Source organism: Pleurodeles waltl, chromosome 11, assembly GCF_031143425.1.
Source record: "Pleurodeles waltl isolate 20211129_DDA chromosome 11, aPleWal1.hap1.20221129, whole genome shotgun sequence".
NCBI lineage: Eukaryota > Metazoa > Chordata > Amphibia > Caudata > Salamandridae > Pleurodeles > Pleurodeles waltl.
In genome coordinates this window covers 955,771,642-955,791,966 of record NC_090450.1, presented here as the reverse complement: position 1 = coordinate 955,791,966, position 20,325 = coordinate 955,771,642, and the positions used below count along the sequence as shown (strand labels likewise).

At 43.7% G+C, this 20,325-nt stretch overlaps 1 protein-coding gene and 1 long non-coding RNA gene across 3 annotated transcripts in view; one reads left to right on the top strand and one right to left on the bottom strand.

The window, feature by feature from the left end:
• Nucleotides 1-20,200, top strand: part of MMP11 (matrix metallopeptidase 11) — a 119,602-nt gene extending 99,402 nt beyond the window's left edge. The window contains exons 3-8 of the mRNA XM_069215182.1: nucleotides 68-211; nucleotides 1,358-1,491; nucleotides 12,392-12,636; nucleotides 13,204-13,408; nucleotides 13,794-14,054; nucleotides 16,033-20,200. Coding sequence (XP_069071283.1) covers nucleotides 68-211; nucleotides 1,358-1,491; nucleotides 12,392-12,636; nucleotides 13,204-13,408; nucleotides 13,794-14,054; nucleotides 16,033-16,172 — 1,129 coding nt within the window. The 3' untranslated portion in view covers nucleotides 16,173-20,200. The remainder of the gene's footprint in view (nucleotides 1-67; nucleotides 212-1,357; nucleotides 1,492-12,391; nucleotides 12,637-13,203; nucleotides 13,409-13,793; nucleotides 14,055-16,032) is intronic.
• The window catches only part of LOC138266415 (uncharacterized), a 120,830-nt gene continuing 101,900 nt past the window's right edge, over nucleotides 1,396-20,325 (bottom strand). Inside the window, exon 3 of one of the 2 annotated variants that reach the window (XR_011199509.1) lies at nucleotides 1,396-1,531. This is a non-coding gene — a long non-coding RNA (uncharacterized lncRNA). Of the gene's footprint in view, nucleotides 1,532-8,995; nucleotides 9,124-20,325 lie in introns of those variants that run through there. The other variant, XR_011199510.1, reaches the window with a different exon arrangement.

Genomic DNA, 20,325 nt, shown 5'->3' with positions numbered 1-20,325 from the left:
CTCGTTCTCTTTTAGTCGTCATCAATGTGCCGTATAATACGTTCATATATTGTCACATTTCTTTTAGAATTATACGGTTTCCTTGGCAGCTCAGCAAAGTCAAGGTGAGGCGGACCATCGCCGAAGCCCTGCAGGTCTGGAGCGACGTGACCTCGTTGACCTTTACCGAAGTGCACGAGGGGCGAGCAGACATTATCATCGACTTCACCAGGTGAGCCGCGATGAGAGGGAAGGCGGGGCAGGAAGTGGGAAGAAGAAAGGGGATGAGAAGAGGAGGAATGGCTCAAGGTGGGTTATGAGCAGACTAACGGAAAGTGACATAGAACAGGTGAATGGAAAAAAGGGACGAATAAAGCAACGTGTAAAGGAATGTAGAAGGGAAAGGAGGAAAGACAATAACGGTAGGAAAAAAGAATGGCGAATGGGAGGAAAGGAAAGGGTTGTGGTAGAAATAAAGAAAATAGATTGGAAATAGGTGAATGAAACGAAAGGGATGGAGAAAAAAGGTACCAGGAGGGAAAGAGAGGAGGAGAGGATGGAAGAATGGAGAGGAAGGACGAATGAAATGGAGGAAAAAAGGGTCATGATAGAGAGCGGGCAGAAGAAAAGATGGACTGAGAAAAGAGAAAGAAAGGAGAGAGTGGATGACATAAATGAAGGAACAGGACCTGGAGTGGGCCGGAGAAAGGATGGATTGGGAAAAAGAGAGGAAGGGAAGAAAGGGCGAAAGACATGGAGGAAGTAATGAAAAGGATTGAGAGTGGACAGTAGGGAGGACAGATTAAGGGTGAATTGGGACTAAGAAAGACGGGAAAGGAAGGACATAAGAAATGAGGGAACGGGAAAGAGAACAGGCAGGAGAAAGGATGGACGAAGGACGGATTGGGAGAAAGGAAAGAAGTGAAGGAAGAAAGGGGCAGGAAGTAGGCAGAGTAAAGTGTCAGAGGCAGAAAGAGGTGGCCATGGGATGGAGATAGAAAAGGAAAATGAAGTAAGGTAGGTATGGAGAGAAAAAAGGAGGAGAGATAATATAAAAAAAGAGAGAATCGAGTAAAAGGGGATGAAGGTAAAGAAGGAAGGGGGATACATCGAGAAAGAGGTGAGAAAATGAGCACGGCGAGAAAAAAAGGCAAGGGCAGTAGGGCCTGCTGGTGGGAGGTAAGGGGGTGGTATGGAAACACACACGAGTCGCGTCCCAGGGACGGCGAGTGAAGAGAGTGGTGAAAGTTAGAGGGCATGGCAGAGGGAAGGGTGACAAAATTAGAATCATAATCACTGTCATGGCAGTAGTTCTTTTATTTTGGAAAGTGCCCTTTGCTGTCCTCACCAAAGAACGACACCTGTGCTCCTTCTACAGGTACTGGCATGGCGACAACCTGCCCTTCGATGGCCCTGGGGGAATCCTGGCGCACGCCTTCTTTCCGAAAACCCACCGCGAAGGAGATGTCCATTTTGACTATGACGAGACCTGGACCATTGGGAACAGTCTAGGTAAAATAGGTTCTTTTCTTTTTTTATGTCTTTTTATTGCCTGAAAAGCAAACAAGATACAAAGCAATACGATGTGAAGAACATTGTAGCAAGAGAACCTCACCAAGACAGACCCAAGCCTCCTCAACCCCGAACCCTTCAACCCCACCCAATTCCCCCCAAAGCCTCGCTGGTCAGTGTCAATTCCAGTGTGAACCAAAGCACATACAGCATCACTGACATTTGCATCGGTTATAATATCCCCCGATAATCATTCCACTTCCCTCATATTTTGGTCCATTTGTCTGGGCAGCCTATGCCTGTATATACCACATTTTATGCCAGCATACACCTCCAGTCCATGTCACATTCCCACTTCCCCACCCGAGGTGCATGGTTTGCTCCCCACATCCGCGCTATATTTTGCTTGGCTACCATCAGTCCCAGCGTCATCTATATTTGATCCTTTCGTGAGAGATCAGTGGCCTCCCAGACATTCAGCAAGCACCTGCGTGGTAAAAGTTGCATGGTAAAGGTATGCGTGGTAAAGGCATGCATGGTAAAGGCATGCCTGGTCAAGACTGTGTGGCAAAGGCTGCGTGGTAAAGGCACTGCATGGTAAAACCTGCATGGTAAAGGCTGTTTTTCCTGTTTGCCTCAGCACTACCAGAGATGGCCCACTTCCCCTGAAAATTCCCCATAGTCATAGTAAGGAATCTTTTTTCCCATATTCTGTAAATGTGAACTGGGAACAAAAAGTGCTTTCTAATTTCCCATGCCCAATCCAGCACACTTCATTAGCAATTGTAATTGTATTTCTATTTATATAGCGCTTACGACCCATAACGAGGTGTTGAAGTGCTTTTTGAAGCAATATTTTATCTACACTGCCCAGGGCTGGTGTTGCTACTGTTGGAAGCTACCCTTGGACGCCACCACAAGACAGCAGGAAATTGGCTTTGCTGCTAAGGAAGCTCTATAAATCCTTGCACCAGAGCTGCTGGTATTAAAGCTAGGAGCTACGCCTGTCTTTTTATGCGCAAGTCCTTTAATTCCCACAAAATCACAATGCTCTCCCATTCCATCTGCATATTACAGTTAAGGAGGAGAGACCCTTTGCTAATGCGCACACTGGGGAAAATGCATATACGAGCAACACAACTGAGCGTGCTGTGCTGATATTCCAGAAGGAACGGCCAAAATATCAAAAAACACAGGAAGAAACGATGTGGAAATCTACACAAGGACACATTTTTCCTCCTACTTTTCTGTTCTCTTATGCCCAATAAATATAGGGTTGCTTCCTGCTCCTTGAACTGACTGATGGAGCGCTTTGCTTCGTGCACATTCTGGTGCAAACTGAGGGGCCCATCAAGCACTCTGATGAATCTTTACTTCCAACTGAGACTAAACATCAACATTTAATAAGTTCAATAACGTGGACGTTAGGCTTCACAAGGAAGACAGACAGTGGTTGAGATTCAGATCATAAAGGTTTATTAAAAGATTAGCAACGTTACAAATTCAAATCATCAAATTACGTATTAGTCAATAATATATGAATGTATTAGTCAATCTATATAGTTCAAAGTAATTCAAAAGTCATAAAACAAAACCAAACTATGATAAGATTGTCTTAAAAAGAAAGGTAAGTAAAATCAGTTCTCCCATAAAGAAAGCACCCTACTTTGCTAAGTCAGACTGCCAGAGAAGAGGGAAAAAGGGGTTCCCACTAAGAGACAGGCAAAGAAGCTGGCAGAGAATCTTCCAAGTTGTTGTGTACGTTGCATTACCTAAATCACGCAAGTCTAACATTTGATGCAGCTGTTCTTGGATCTCATATAATAGACCAATCAGGTTATGGCACACATAATATTAAAGCATTACTTTCTCAAGCTCCTATACAATGAGCCTAGTCTAAGCATCCTTATAATTTAACAGCCATCTGCAACATAAGGAATTTTCTTGGCCCAAACTGTATTCTGCTCTTGCATTGCAACAGCACATTAGCATATTCTAAAAGTATCACTTAAAGAAAACATTTCATATGAAAATGAAAAACCAAGGGTGCATCGAGAAAGTAAACATGGAGTCAGCTTTGCCTAAAAAAAGAGAGACATGTTATGTGAAACAAGATGGCAACCAGACATTAGTTAGCCTTTCCAAAGTACATGCCTACTTTAGCCATAGACAATCGAAACATGAGTATTACAAAATCAATGCATGTGTATTACATGCTAACTTTGATATGAATGTAAAACTCTTAATATGAAAAATAGCTTCATCAGCCTTGAACGGAACTTTTCTTTTACATTTCAGAATAACAATTTTGCATGCATGTAGGAAGTTGGCTCTGTATATGCTATTTCAAAGTAAGGAATAGCATGCACAGAGTCCAAGGGTTCCCCTTAGAGGTAAAATAGTGGTAAAAATAGATAATACTAATGCTCTATTTTGTGGTAGTGTGGTCGAGCAGTAGGCTTATCCAAGGAGTAGTGTTAAGCATTTGTTGTACATACACATAGACAATAAATGAGGTACACACACTCAGAGACAAATCCAGCCAATAGGTTTTGTTATAGAAAAATATCTTTTCTTAGTTTATTTTAAGAACCACAGGTTCAAATTTAACATGTAATATCTTGTTTGAAAGGTATTGCAGGTAAGTACATTAGGAACTTTGAATCATTTCAATTGCATGTATACTTTTCAAGTTATTCACAAATAGCTACTTTAAAAGTGGACACAGTGCAATTTTCACAGTTCCTGGGGGAGGTAAGTTTTTGTTAGTTTTACCAGGTAAGTAAGACACTTACAGGGTTCAGTTCTTGGTCCAAGGTAGCCCACCGTTGGGGGTTCAGAGCAACCCCAAAGTCACCACACCAGCAGCTCAGGGCCGGTCAGGTGCAGAGTTCAAAGTGGTGCCCAAAACGCATAGGCTAGAATGGAGAGAAGGGGGTGCCCCGGTTCCGGTCTGCTTGCAGGTAAGTACCCGCGTCTTCGGAGGGCAGACCAGGGGGGTTTTGTAGGGCACCGGGGGGGACACAAGCCCACACAGAAATTTCACCCTCAGCAGCGCGGGGGCGGCCGGGTGCAGTGTAGAAACAAGCGTCGGGTTTGCAATGTTAGTCTATGAGAGATCAACGGATCTCTTCAGCGCTGCAGGCAGGCAAGGGGGGGCTTCCTCGGGGAAACCTCCACTTGGGCAAGGGAGAGGGACTCCTGGGGGTCACTTCTCCAGTGAAAGTCCGGTCCTTCAGGTCCTGGGGGCTGCGGGTGCAGGGTCTTTTCCAGGCGTCGGGACTTAGGTTTCAGAGCGTCGCGGTCAGGGGAAGCCTCGGGATTCCCTCTGCAGGCGGCGCTGTGGGGGCTCAGGGGGGACAGGTTTTGGTACTCACAGTCGGAGAGTAGTCCGGGGGTCCTCCCTGAGGTGTTGGTTCTCCACCAGCCGAGTCGGGGTCGCCGGGTGCAGTGTTGCAAGTCTCACGCTTCTTGCGGGGAGTTGCAGGGTTCTTTAAAGCTGCTTCTTGAAACAAAGTTGCAGTCTTTTTGGAGCAGGTCCGCTGTCCTCGGGAGTTTCTTGTCGTCGTCGAAGCAGGGCAGTCCTCAGAGGATTCAGAGGTCGCTGGTCCCTTTGGAAGGCGTCGCTGGAGCAGAGTTCTTTGGAAGGCAGGAGACAGGCCGGTGAGTTTCTGGAGCCAAGGCAGTTGTTGTCTTCTGGTCTTCCTCTGCAGGGGTTTTCAGCTGGGCAGTCCTTCTTCTTGTTGTTGCAGGAATCTGATTTTCTAGGGTTCAGGGTAGCCCTTAAATACTAAATTTAAGGGCGTGTTTAGGTCTGGGGGGTTAGTAGCCAATGGCTACTAGCCCTGAGGATGGGTACACCCTCTTTGTGCCTCCTCCCAAGGGGAGGGGGTCACAATCCTAACCCTATTGGGGGAATCCTCCATCTGCAAGATGGAGGATTTCTAAAAGTTAGAGTCACCTCAGCTCAGGACACCTTAGGGGCTGTCCTGACTGGCCAGTGACTCCTCCTTGTTGCTTTCTTTGTTCCCTCCAGCCTTGCCGCCAAAAGTGGGGGCCGTGGCCGGAGGGGGCGGGCAACTCCAGCAAGCTGGAGTGCCCTGCTGGGCTGTGACAAAGGGGTGAGCCTTTGAGGCTCACCGCCAGGTGTCACAGCTCCTGCCTGGGGGAGGTGTTAGCATCTCCACCCAGTGCAGGCTTTGTTACTGGCCTCAGAGTGACAAAGGCACTCTCCCCATGGGGCCAGCAACATGTCTCTAGTGTGGCAGGCTGCTGGAACTAGTCAGCCTACACAGACAGTCGGTTAAGTTTCAGGGGGCACCTCTAAGGTGCCCTCTGGGGTGTATTTTGCAATAAAATGCACACTGGCATCAGTGTGCATTTATTGTGCTGAGAAGTTTGATACCAAACTTCCCAGTTTTCAGTGTAGCCATTATGGTGCTGTGGAGTTCGTGTTTGACAAACTCCCAGACCATATACTCTTATGGCTACCCTGCACTTACAATGTCTAAGGTTTTGTTTAGACACTGTAAGGGTACCATGCTCATGCACTGGTACCCTCACCTATGGTATAGTGCACCCTGCCTTAGGGCTGTAAGGCCTGCTAGAGGGGTGTCTTACCTATACTGCATAGGCAGTGAGAGGCTGGCATGGCACCCTGAGGGGAGTGCCATGTCGACTTACTCGTTTTGTCCTCACTAGCACACACAAGCTGGCAAGCAGTGTGTCTGTGCTGAGTGAGAGGTCTCCAGGGTGGCATAAGACATGCTGCAGCCCTTAGAGACCTTCCTTGGCATCAGGGCCCTTGGTACTAGAAGTACCAGTTACAAGGGACTTATCTGGATGCCAGGGTCTGCCAATTGTGGATACAAAAGTACAGGTTAGGGAAAGAACACTGGTGCTGGGGCCTGGTTAGCAGGCCTCAGCACACTTTCAATTGTAAACCTAGCATCAGCAAAGGCAAAAAGTCAGGGGGCAACCATGCCAAGGAGGCATTTCCTTACAATGCATATCCAGGGTAGGGCCAAAAATACAAATTCCTTTTGAGAGCCCACATTGCCAGATTGCCTGTTTCTGACAATTCCCAGAGAGAGAATGCGGCATATAGGAGTCAGACACTACATCACCACTGAGAAAGTCTTCACTACTACACAAAACCTTTTGTAAAATCATTCACTCTGATTGTATACCTTCAAATGTTAAGATGCTAGTTATAGGGAAAGCGAAACAAGTTCCATCTTACATCCACATGTGCAAATTGTTTTGGGGGAAATATCATTTACTACAGAGGCACAAATCTATTCTAATTTGCACTGCTAAATTTGTTTCTGGTGTTTCTAACCACAAATTCCTCACCTTGTGAACATTATGCAAGCATCAAACTGGATCCCGAAAACTCACAAGCAGTACCCTTATTCTACTTAGAGTTTGAGATCTTGATTCAAACAGTTTTCCCTCGGCACACATGCACGTCCATATTCAACAACACGTCATTTGCAGCATTCAATGACGCATCTATGCCGGAGTCAATCCTCAGGCACGACGATCTTCCTATCAAACGGTCTCTCACCTCACTTGGCACCATCAAAGGCAGTAGTTGATGCACATCGGCCAATTGGGTTTGTGTACTTTAAACGCACTCTAGAAGTATTCTAAAAACTGGGTTGGGTTTCCCTAATGTTAGGGAACTGTTTAAATCATCACTCATTAAATCAGAGGAGCACCATCATTCTTCCCATGTCTACAGGGTAGTCTCTCAAAGGAAGGAGAGTGTCAGGAGCAGAGGATCCTCTTAGTGGCATCATTAGCATGGGGAGATGGAAACCGTCTCCTAGCCTGTCGGTCTGCTGTCTGTCTTATCCAGTATTTATGGGGCCGGGCTCTCAGGTGTCTATACGCCCTGTGAGGAATTATCACACTCACGCTCTAGATAGATCAGCAGGAGTAGAATCAGCATCTTGTCACTTACACCCCTCTATGAGGTGCTTTACTGTCAGTAGGCCGCATCACAGCACTCGCATGCAAGTTGATTATTTGTATCCTACTCCCCAGTGGTCCCACACGCACCACTCCATTGCCAAATGCATCTACGGCTGCACCCCTGCTGGCAAGGGGAACATGTCCTGCAAACACTCCTCCTTAGCTGTCTTTCTCTTACGGTTCAGTGGCCCAGGGGAACAGATAGGGAGGGGCAGCACTTTTGGAACAGAAGCCCTAGCTCTGTCCCTAAGGTGACTTAGGGCCTGATTACAACTTTGGAGGAGGGTGTTAATCTGTCCCAAATGTGACGGATATACCACCCGCCGTATTACGAGTCCATTATATCCTATGGAACTCGTAATACGGTGGGCAGGATATCCGTCACATTTGGGACGGATTAACACCCTCCTCCAAAGTTGTAATCAGGCCCTTAGTGCATGATGTAGAGTTTGGCGGACGGGGTTACTCTGTCACAGATGTGACGGATATCCAGTTGGCCGTATTACAATCGCATCATATGTTATGGGAATCGTAACACGGCAGACGGGATAGATGTCATGTTTGTGATGAAGTAACCATCTATCAAACTTTGAATCAGGGTCTAATTTGGTATGCCCGCTTGTCCTGGGTATTCCTAATACCATAAACTTGGGATTCATGTTTTCATTTATTGACTGATCATGCCATTATAAAAACAGCTGCCACTATTCGGCATCTATCATATTTTCAGGACTGTACAGTTCATTTTGTACACTCCCTGATCCTTCTGTCTTGAATGTAACATGTTCAGAAAAGGATTCTTCCTCATCCTTTGGAGAGAGCCCCATCCACTATTTCAAATACTTGCATGTGTCTTTCCTGTACTGGTGCTGCACAGTATCGGCAGATGTCCCTTCTGGTGGGGGGTCGCTAGGTTGAGACTTTTCAGCCTCCATCACAATTTCATGTTGTTCACACACAGAGGTAATAAGGAAAAGGTCACCCAGCCTTGTGCCTACAGTTCACCCCAACTAGGAAGGGTGGAAAGGAAATTAAAAACAGGTAATGGTTTGCCTAATTATTTCTCTAGCTGATCTCTTGGGGAGGAAAAGAAAGATATTATACAATCCATCCAAAGATCTCTTCTTGAGTTCGTCTGACTTCAGTCGAGCACCCAGAGGGACTTGATCAGCAAGATGATCGGGAGTCTTTCTCTCACAGATTTATGCTTCAAAGGTTTGTGCTTTGGGTTCTGGTGCTTTTTCCTATCTTCGCTCTTTCTGCACTATTTCTAGAGCCCACTTGCTTTAAATCATGGATTTACACATAGACACTTTCTGTCTGAACTTCTTTCATTCCTATCTTCCCAACCAGTCTATTATCCAAACTCCTACCCAGATGACTTTTAACAGATTTCTGACAAACACAAAAAAATACAGACCATGCAGACAAGCAAAACAACACAGCAAGCCGCTTTAAACTTGATTTAATTTTGGCTGATCATGCGTATGCTGACCAGCCGAATCGCCAGGCCCATCACTGGGCTGTGCTCCAGCCCATTTCCCCTGGAGAAACCTTGCCCTCACTCCTGGTGCCTGGTTCATTGTGTGGAGTCCAGTCCAGCGCCCTCCTGTTCATACAGTGTAGATGGATTCCGGCATGCAATGCACCATGCTATAAAAGGAAATAAAACATGGGAAACGGGAGAACCTAACTGTCAAACATGTCTTAAATGCAATAAATAGCTAGAAGGTAAGCAAAGCAATGCACCACAACTGCCATTTCGGGTGACCAGACCTCCCACTCCCAATCTGCTATGAATATAATGCTAATCTTCACATTATAGGCACATTTTATACAGTGTTTACTCAGTAGAACTGAATGAAAACCGGAGCACATGATCAATATAGTTACTAAATGAAACTAAATAATGAGCAGGATCTTCTCATGAGGAAGAAGGTGGTAAGTGCTTTAAGACTAGATAAGAAAGACACAAACATGCGCTGATTCCACTATTTTGTCACATTTGTGCTCTGTGATGCGGGTCTTCAGGACAAGGCTACGCTTATTACACAGAACGGAAAAGGTGCAATTGCGCAACACTAAATAAAATGGCTTTGGTTCATTGGAAATACGTATAACTTAGCAGATATGCTGGGACTGATGTACAGGTTAATGTAAAACAACATTACAATTTATTAATAAAATGTATGAGTACACGTAAGGCATACCTGATCATTTTTATATTTGCAACTAAAAATAACTGTGGTAAGGCACAGAAACAAGCAGTTCTACTTTCTCTCAACAGATCTATGTTGATCTGATACCTTAGACTACACCACGTAGGACAGTCTTGGCACACCTGGTAGTACTGCTCTGCACTTTTAAGAGCCATTTAGGGCCTTATCTCTAGGACAGTTATATCTGAGGGAACCAGGCTCTTGTCTACTGGGTGCAGGTTGTGTGATGATCTGGAGAACTACATAAACTTTACAGTTCCAACAGTAATACAGACCTTCCCCCAACCCTTCACCCACAATGGAGCTCAAAAGTTAGCAAAGCAAAGTTCCCCTCCGATTATAAGACTACCATCATTCTCATTGACAACATCAGAGACATAAAGTTGGCAAAGTATGCTCCTCAGCAGTGCAAGCCCCCCCACACACAAATCCACTGGTGCCACAGAACACACCAGATAACTCTAATGCACCTTCGCCCATCTAACACATGGTGACACAAACCAAAACAACTCTTCAGGTGAAGCATTTTCCCCAGAGAAATGCTAACAGGAAGGCCCATGGCTTACTTCATACTCTAAAACAAAAGAACCACAACCAAGCATCACAGTGAATATACACAGGCCAGCCGCAAACATCCTGGGATACTTTGACTCTAGTCAATTCGCAAACCAAGAGCTGTGCAGAAGGGCATCCTCCAGCTTCTCAAAGACATACAGGGCAAAATAAATGCCCTATACTGTCACTACTATCACAACATGCATGTGGTGCATCTCTTTTTAAGGGTGAAAATCCATATGGGTGCATACCATTTTCAGTTTCCATAGGTTAAAATCCAAGGGACATATTTATTGACATTTCACACATGCACTTTGCTGTGTGATGCATTTTTGCTAGCTCCAAGCAAAAGCACACTGAGTGCTGCTAGTACCAACGCAGGCATTTTTGTACCATGGTGGAAGGGTGCCTGCATTAAAAACAGGATTGTTTTTGTGCAGGAGGGACACCTTTCTACACAAAAACAATCCAAAGAGGAATTAACAATGGGTGGGTGCATAGTAATGCCCATGCTCCAGCCATGTATCCCTCGCTGAGGCCTAGTAACACATGAAAGCACTTTACGCTGCCTTGTGTTACTTTGTATTTACTAAACCATGCAAGTAGCTTTGCGTGACTGAGAAAATGCCAACAAGGATTTTGCATTGCAGCTGTCCCATAAAAGTGCCACAACACGGACGCAAAGCCTTAGTAAATGTAGCCCTATATGGGAAACATCTCATTTATGCAGGAACAAATCCACACCAGGTACATCTCATGGTGGTGGGTAGAAATCTAGATGGGTGTAGAAATCCATATAGGGCAAATAGAAATTGACGAATCACATTTCATATGCGTTCATAAAAATATCAATTACAGTTAAGAGAAATGCACCTCAGGCCCACATATTCAAATATGTTACACATTATGTCGACACATGTAAAAATCGGCATTGGGCACATAAAAATAAGTATGTTGAGCATCTCATATTTTGATATGAATCCAAATGGGGTGTATGTAATTGCAGTGGTTTCTATCCATAATGGTATATCTGGTTCACGTAGGTAAAATCTGGGAATGGCACATCTCATTTGCATTTGTAGGTTTCCATATGGGACACCTCTTATTTCCACTAGAATCATCACTGGCAAGTGCAGTTTGCCTGGAAAGGAATCCACACGTAGATGATCTCGATTACTTCTGTATAAATTACATTGATCATTCTTCAACTATTTATGTGAGTTATGATGTGTGTACGTTAGAAATTTACACTTGCTGCATAGCATTTACACATGTACAAACCAGATTGTGTGACACATCTTGGCAATTACAAATAATGATATATGTATAAGGAGACATTCATGTACTGCACATATTTGTGTATTAAGGTTTTATAAAGGACACATATATTTTGCATTGGAATAAATCTATTTAAGGCACACCTGATTTGCAAGGGGGTGATTTTAGATTTAAAATTATCTGTCACACATCTTGAAATTTACAACTAGACCTACAAAAGCTCAAATAGTTCTGCTCTTTGGCCCTCAACCCATTGTCTACCAAAGCACTTAAGATATGCTATTGGTCCTCATTCAGTCTTCACTCTGTTGACCATCCTCTTCAAGCCTAACAATTAAAAAAACTATAACCATCCACAACGTGCTCCAAACACATACTCCAGAACTGTTCAGCCAGTTTTATTGAGCCCCTTAACTAGCATCAGGGCCACCAATCACAAAATGGTTGCATTCAAATAATTTGATATATATTTAAACTGTGCCGTGCCATCAGTCTGGAAAAGCATGCACTTACACATCTGGAAATTCCAGAGACTTTTGTGGAATGAGCCTGTTTCTAAATGCTCTCAATACAACCAGCATCCCTGAAAGGTTACTTCCAGTGCAAATGACTCCTTGAATACTTCCGGAATTCTGGCACAGAGAAATCTTACTTTGCATGTTGTTTACAGATTCACCTCTAAAGGCACATGAGTAGCTTATTCCAGTCTTCAGAAAAGAGGTTTGGCATTTCCAAGTTACGAATGGCTTATTAGAGTCAACCTATGTTTGAAATACAAGCATTAGACTTGGCTGTCACTGTCTTTGATCCCCACATTCTCCACCTCAGTTTCCAGCTTCAGATTCAAGTGTGTGTTCTTCACCATACAGGGACCGACCTCCTGCAGGTGGCTGCCCATGAGTTTGGACATGTGCTTGGTCTGCAGCACTCCTCCATTGCCAAGTCGCTGATGTCACCATTCTACACCTTCCGTTACCCCCTGAGCCTGAGTGAGGATGACAAGCAGGGGATTCAGCATCTGTACGGTAGGAGGCGGCCCGTCCCCGCTCCCACCACTGCCCCCTCAGAGCGCCACCAGCCGGAGATCGAAACCAATGAAATCAGCAACCTGGAGGTGAGTGGGAGCAGCATACATGACATTCCTCAATCCCCTCATCTATCTTTCTGTGGCAACTGATGTACACAGGACCTGTGCTATGACGATTAATTTGTGAATGCCAAACAAAGTGCATATATGTGTGCGTATGCGTGTGCATGTGTGTGTGTACACGTGCACTAACGTGGCCTAGATATGCAATAATGGCAAGAGCTGTCATTCATTTTTATTACACTATATGGTTTTTTTTGCAAATGTGTGCCCCATCACAACAATGGAACAGCACTGAGAGTTAAAGGGAGAGGCTCATCCTAAAGTCTGATTTCTGAGATGATTGTGGTAATGGATTGATAAGCAGCGCAGCCTGTAGATGTTTGGGTACTGGAACGCCATGGTGAGCTTGATCTTGGGGTTGTAATGAAACAAGCAAGCATTGAGATATGAAATTTGTGTGGCTGATCCAATATCAGTCCTGGAGAAAAGTGCGGCAGGTAAACTCATTTCAACCTGCTGGTGTAAGTTGTAACTTTCAGAGCAGCTTGCACCATCTCAGATAAAACTCTTTGTATTCTTCCTCATCTAAAGCCTGATGCTTGTCACATCGATTTCGATGCCATCTCTACCATCCGTGGTGAACTCTTCTTCTTCAAGTCACAATACGTCTGGCGACTCCGCAGTGGCAAACTGCAGTCTGGATACCCTGCACTGGCATCGCGCCACTGGAAAGGAATCCCAAACTCTATTGATGCTGCATTCGAAGACTCCACCGGCAACATCTGGTTCTTCCAAGGTGAGCAAGGTTCAGGCAGCAAAGAGGGGCACGAGGAGGAAAGAACTTTATCTCTGGCCTACATGACTGGACAGAGTACGGAGCAAACGTAATATTAGTTGCAGAGAAACCGCTTTCCCCTTATTAGACAATCCTCTTTTATTCTAAAGAAAAGTGTATATTTTTTTTAACTGAAAAGATGTGAGCATTTGGTTTCCATTTACCATTATCAGAAGATTAGCCTCTTTGTGTTGGCACAACCTCTACATTTTATTATCCTTCAAGATCAGTAACTAGCTTTGTACAAAAGTTATTCAGTTAATGTATTATGTCTAGACTACTTGTAGGTAGCACCTCTGATGAAACCAAGACTTTAACTTTTGTCTTTTTGTCCCACTCTCACTAGGATCCCAGTACTGGGTGTATGATGGCGAGAGGCAGGTTTCAGGGCCCACATCCCTTTCAGACCTTGGCCTGACTGAGCCGAATGTACAAGCAGCGCTGATGTGGGGCACGGAGCAGAACAAGAAGGCATACTTCTTCAAGGGAGGCAGCTACTGGCGCTTCAACCCCACTACCCGCCGTGTGGACAACATCTACCCCCGAAGCATGGCAGACTGGCGAGGGGTGCCCTCAGCCATTGACGCAGCCTTCCAAGATGAGTATGGTAAGTAAAGAAAGAATGGCAAAGAGACTATTGTACCGTACAATTCGCTAGGACATTCACTGACCTAAAATTAGTGGAGTAACGTGTACCAATAAAAGTGGTTCCCCAAAATGTCCCACAAAAAAAAAAATCAGTGCTCCACATGGGCATCTTTAGTAAACATTTTTTTAAAAAAAGGCCATTATTACTGCAGCAGTTGGCTCTATGGCTTGACAAGATGGATGACCCTGTGCAGTGCATCGCTGCCATTTGGATAGGTTTGCTTTATACAAATAACCCATACATATATGGGAATTATTACACTCTGTTTAGGCCTTCACACCAAAAAAGCCTTGACGGCTAACACAAAGGTTTTAAAAATAAGCAGATTGAACAGGAATAGGCTCATGAAGCACAGGTCAGAGTTGTCAGACATGAGTAGCTTTCATAGCCCTAGAGGAGAGTCACATCTCTGCTGCTGCTCCATTGACCCTTATTTTGATGCAAAACCATATAACTGGGTGCCTGACAGGCTGTTTCTTGGAAGCTTAGAAAAGCATCTAGGCCCATGCTGTGCAGTTGCCATGCCAAGTAGCATAGAAAACAGTTCACCTGGATTGGCCGATCAACAGTGGGTTTTCATGACAAACACTCCTAATTTGGGGTACAAAAGTGACACTTAGAATGTTAATGCCATCCTACCTTTGCAGGAATCCTCAATATGTCCTTATATTCTTAAGGACTTTTGCTTCAGACAAATGTTGTGAAAACCTTTACTGTGTACAATCACTGCTTTACTGACAAGAAACTGCAACAAGGGGCTGATATCTTTCAGAATAATCTGAGGTGCAACTGCTAGGAGTATTGGTTCTCTAATAAATGTATAGATGTCATTAGAAAATAGCTATCAGTGCAGGAAAGATCTGCAGATATTTGACAAACTCTTGCACTGATGAGACCGCAAAGTGTATAGAAAGGACTGATGAAGGTGAGTGCCAAGGAGCTGGCCGGGCAGGGAGGTCAAGTCATATTGCTCACAGAACAGATAAAAGATCCTTGGTGTCATTATGTAAGAAGACATCAAAGTGGGTTGGCAATGTGGCAAAGACATTAAAGGAGAAAATTATACATTGCAGTGGACAACACCTGTTTTAACAACTCCCTAGTGCTAAAATTAAAGGTCAGGACTGGAACCTGTTGGTAGACCAGCATAATATATAAAACACTTCACCCTCAGCTGTACATTCTAAGGATGTTAAAAGTCACAGAGGAGATCTGAGCCATATAAAAACAAGACTGCAAGCTGAGTGCTTTATATGTTTTTATATCTTACTATTTCTGTATAGTGCAGAAACAACCATAAGGGTTTCATTTTATGAGCATAGATACCATGAATGCAGAAGTGCCACAAATATAAGTAAATCTAACAGAGAAAAGCCAAGTCCTAAGCTTTTTCCTGACAGTGAGATGACCTGATATCAATCTCAGGAGACCACCAGGATTATTTCAGGTGGATTAGGCTATCTACAAATCACAGTGTCCATATACGTGCTATCTATGAAACATAAGGACCACAGACCTGGAAACGGGGTGCAGTACTTTTCAGAAATGTAGGCCCTTGACCGTCAATACACAATTCAGTGGACCTTAAATGTAATCCTAGAAGATATAGGCAGCCCATGCAGAGCAACACAGGATATGAATGGCTGAATCAAATCTACCTGCATGCGTGACAAAGAACACTGGGGTTCCGTACCACATTCAGGTGTTTAAGAGAATCCTTGAAAAACATGTAGTCCTGTCCTGCGATGTATGTTTTTACAAAAGGTGTTTCCTTTCTAGTCCAGTGTCTGAAAAGGGCCTACAATTTCTCATGGATGTTAATGTGTACTGAGGTAAGATAGCTAATTGTAAGACATGCATAGAACTACACATCTTGAATCCAAATCCTATCCGAGATACTCACCTCTTCTTCATATGTAACCTTTCTCTCCCGCAGGCTACGCCTACTTTGTGAGGGGCAGACAGTATTGGAAGTTTGATCCAGTGCAGGTGAGAGTCCTTGAAGGATACCCTCGCCAGATCAACCAGGATTTCTTCAACTGCGCGGCCGCTGCTCCTGCCAACTCACTCCGATGAAGGGAAAACTGAGATGCTGGGACCACAACTCTTTCCCACCTCCATGCTACGACATGGTTTCCAAATCCTGGCGAGCTTGCCTTCTTCCTCCAACTAACAGGGAACAGGAAGATTTCATCTTCTTTACAGAATTTTGAATATCTGTCAATTTTGGAATGTACTGGCAATTGGCTTTTGGGGAGCTGTGGCACATGCAGTGGACCCTTGACCAAAAATGGTGATGGGTATCCACACCAAGCCTGGGTACAAACGTGAAAGACCACTAAGCATTGACGGCTGTGCAGGGGTTTGGTAACCCCTGAATTGAGTCATAGAACCTAATACTCCCTCAAAGAAGCAGGGTCTGAGGGCAGGCCCCTACCAAAACAAATCGTCCTGCTTAAAATGGTTGGATTTGGGGATTTAGGGCAATATGTACACATGTGAAAGATGACCAGGTGCCACTGTTCATATCTGAACAAATAAAGTGCTCAAGGACTTTAATACTGACCAATTTTGGGAAAAGAAGTAAGACAACAAGCTTGCAAAAGTTGTCTAAAGTGCTTCACTGCACCTTCATGGTATTATACTCAGGAGAAACTATATAGTTATACCTGCTTGCTGCCCCAACCCAGCTTTGCATCGCTCGACTGGGAAGAACCATTTGATTGAAGCTTTAAACTGGTCAGATCCAAACTCTATACATGGTAATTCCTCTCGCCTACCAACACGTAAAGCATTTCCAAGTGGTGGATAAATCTGTAAATTTTCAATACATTATTCATCATCATTTCAGATGCTTAATGAACACATATCACAATGTGACTCTTGGGAAAAGATGTAAACTAAAAGAACAGAAACCAGCTTTTCTATGCCACTAATGCCCAAACTGGTGAGACTTTCGAGAAAGGAAGCAGCAGGATTGCAAGAATAAAACATTAGTTCATGGAAGGGCAATATACTAAAGGGATAACTCCAAAAGTAAAGCATCAAAACACAGGAATACAGAGAAACCACTACAGAGAAAAAAAGGGCTACAAAATATACATTTACAGATCAACTACTGTACAAAACAGAAACACCTTAAAAGTGTATACAAATGGGTTAAAATACAAAACAAATAAACCACTACAGAGAACCATCCAGGGAATATATGTTGCCAAAAGTATTGTTACAGAGAAATCCCTTTACTAGCTACTACTATCTACTACACAGGAATGTTTACAGGGGAAACTTCCTAGGGAGAAAACAGTACAGAGAAAAGTTGTTAAAGAGAAATACATTTATAGACAACCCAATATAGTAAAAATAAAAAATAGTGAAATACACTCACATGGAAACCACTACTGAACGAAAAGGTATTAGAAAGAAAATTAATATTAGGACAAATAGCTGAAAATAAAACTCCGATCAAAAAGCATTTATTTTCACATTAGTTAAAAACCTTTCAACAAAAGGATTAAAGATGATACAAAGATAAGTCATATTTAGTGTAAGGCATAATTTTAAGGTTAAAAGTTAGTGTCAGGCGCAAAGAGACTGAGCAAATGTTAGATTTAGGGTTGTAAGCTAAAGGGCAGTGTTAGGTTTTTGTCTGTAATTAGGTTTCAATTTAAAGTTAGGGTTAAGTTTAAAATTGAGCTTACGGTAAATTAGAAGAGGGCAGTTAAAATAATTTTGTGTGTAACAGCGGTTTTGTTGAAGGAGTCCTCTTATCTATTAAAAAATATGTTGAGGTTTCTCTGAAGTGGTTTCTCTATAAAGGTATTTCTCTGTAATGTCCCTTTTCTGTATTGGCTTCTCTGTAAAGTATTTATATGTAAAGGTATTTGTAATTTTAACATGTAACATTGCCTGCAAGCAACTGAGCCTGTCTATTACCAGGCTCCCAGATTAGTCTTAGCTTGGAAGTGCCTAGAGTCATGATTGAAGGAGACCATCAGAGTAGTCCTCCTTCTTACGTACGTTTTCTCTACAAACCCTTTAGTCTGTGATCCTGAACCTCATAGATCACAGTGGAAGAAGCATCCAATTTGTTGGTCCTGGAGCGGGGGAGGGAATGGAAATGTAAACCATTATCAACGATATTCCTGAGAGATCAGTAGTTTAACAGTGCGGTGGCTGTTTTACAAAGTTTCCCATTCGGGCCTCTTGCGAATAATACACCTTGTATGGACTTCAGAGAGTGTCTGTAGCCCATGGAAACAACCAACATTTTGTGGTCTGTGCCCATTAGAGTTCTACCTCACACTGGGCAGCACCCAGACGCCGCGTTGAACTGCAGACCTTTTCTAAGTTTGTGGCCATTTCCTTTGATGTTGAGGATAGACATTACAATTAGTATTTTTATTTCCATTCTTTTTTGTATCAGTTTGTAAAAAGGTGTGTTTTTACTATTATGAAAGGAGGTACCGTGCATCAGTGCAGGACACTGAGCCGTACTCTGCCTTCTTTAAGGTGTAACTGTTAATTTACCAGATGATAAGTGTCTCAGGGAGACAGCCCGCAAGGACCTTTGCCCATCTCCCGTGCAGGGGACAAATTAACAATGCACAACACAGTTGGGAATTTTTACTATTAAAAGTCAAGGGGCATGAGTATTGTAGCTACTAATGTGGTCTTGAATTTGATGGCGATTATGTGACAGCTAGTGGAGCAGTTGGGGCATTACTAATAGGCTGAGCTGGTGTCCATTGGGGGCAGTAGAAAAATTGAGTGTGGCATAGGAGTGGTCAGTTTTGGAAGTACTGGGGACAGCAGCTGGGCACGTTCATATGTGTGCGTAGCAGTGGTTCTCTACTTTGGACTCGCAGTATGAACAGTAGTTGTGCATTAGTTGGGTTCTCAACATGCACAGAGGTGATGCACTAGTTGGCCTTCACATAGGCATATCAGTTGTGCCCCAGCTTTCTCAGTGGATGAATAGCACAAGTGCACTTGCCTCCATGGATGCACAGTAGTGGTGCACTAGTTGGTCTGCACACAGACATATCATTGATGCACCAGCTGTCTCCACGGAAGAATAGCAGTGGTGCACTCGTCTCCATAGATCCACAGTAGTAGTGCACTAGTGATGCACCAGATGCAGGGAAACTGGAATTATGGGATTCTGCGTCCGCAGCTTTTTTCGTACAATTATGGATGTGTTGCATTTGCCACATGATCTATCATCTGCTGCATAATCTGCAGATTAAAAAGAAATTGTTTCTAGCTCAAACTGATCAAAGGGTTATTAAAAATGTTGCAACAAGTGTTTGCACACAGTAGAAGGCCCTTTGCAAAGTAATTGATCATTTTTCAGTAGCTTATTTCAGTGTTTGGTTGTTAAACTGGTACTAATAGGGTGCAATATTTACCCAGACAGTATTACCATGTGTAAAAATGATAAAATAATGAAGTAATACTACAAAAGTGTGTTGCGTGATGCTGCATATTTTGTCTTTTCTTGCTGCATAATTTAGTCAACCCTACCGCATAATTTGGTGGTCCCCCATCACATATTTCCAGTGGCCCTGACTAGATATCTCCATGGATGAATAGCAGCAGTGCAATGGTGGTCTCCATGGATGCACAGTAGTAGTAGTTCATAGTTGGCCTCCACACAAGCAATGAGTGGTGCTCCAGTTGTCTCCATGGATGAATAGCAGCGGTTTGCTAGGTGTCTCCATAGGTGTAGTGCAGCAGTGCACTAGTTGGTTTCCACGCTAGCCTACCAGGGATGCACCAGCTGTCACCATGGATGCTTTGCGGTGGTGCACTACTTGGTTCATAGACTATGCATGGAACTGGTACCTCGTGTTCAGCTCTGGGAATAGCTGCAGTTCTCGGATGAGGCTCCCAGTATGTAGAGAAAGGATGCACTTGATAGATTTCAAAACAGTGCATTAACAGGCCTCCCCACATATTTCCTACATAAACATTCAGTTTGTTACCATCCTTCGTGTCTCCATGAGTCATCTGTTTTCAGTTCAAAACTATCTGTATTTTTTTGTATATTTTAATGTGTTATATTTTTTCTATGTGTATCAATAAACATGATCTGTTTTCTACATCTGGGCTCAGCTGTGATTGAATGACACAAGCAGTGTTTAATGGGCTCCCACAATGCACAGAGGCCTCCTGCTGCAAACCTAACTACAGCGCTGCCTTCTACGTGTCCTGTGAGTGTTACAGA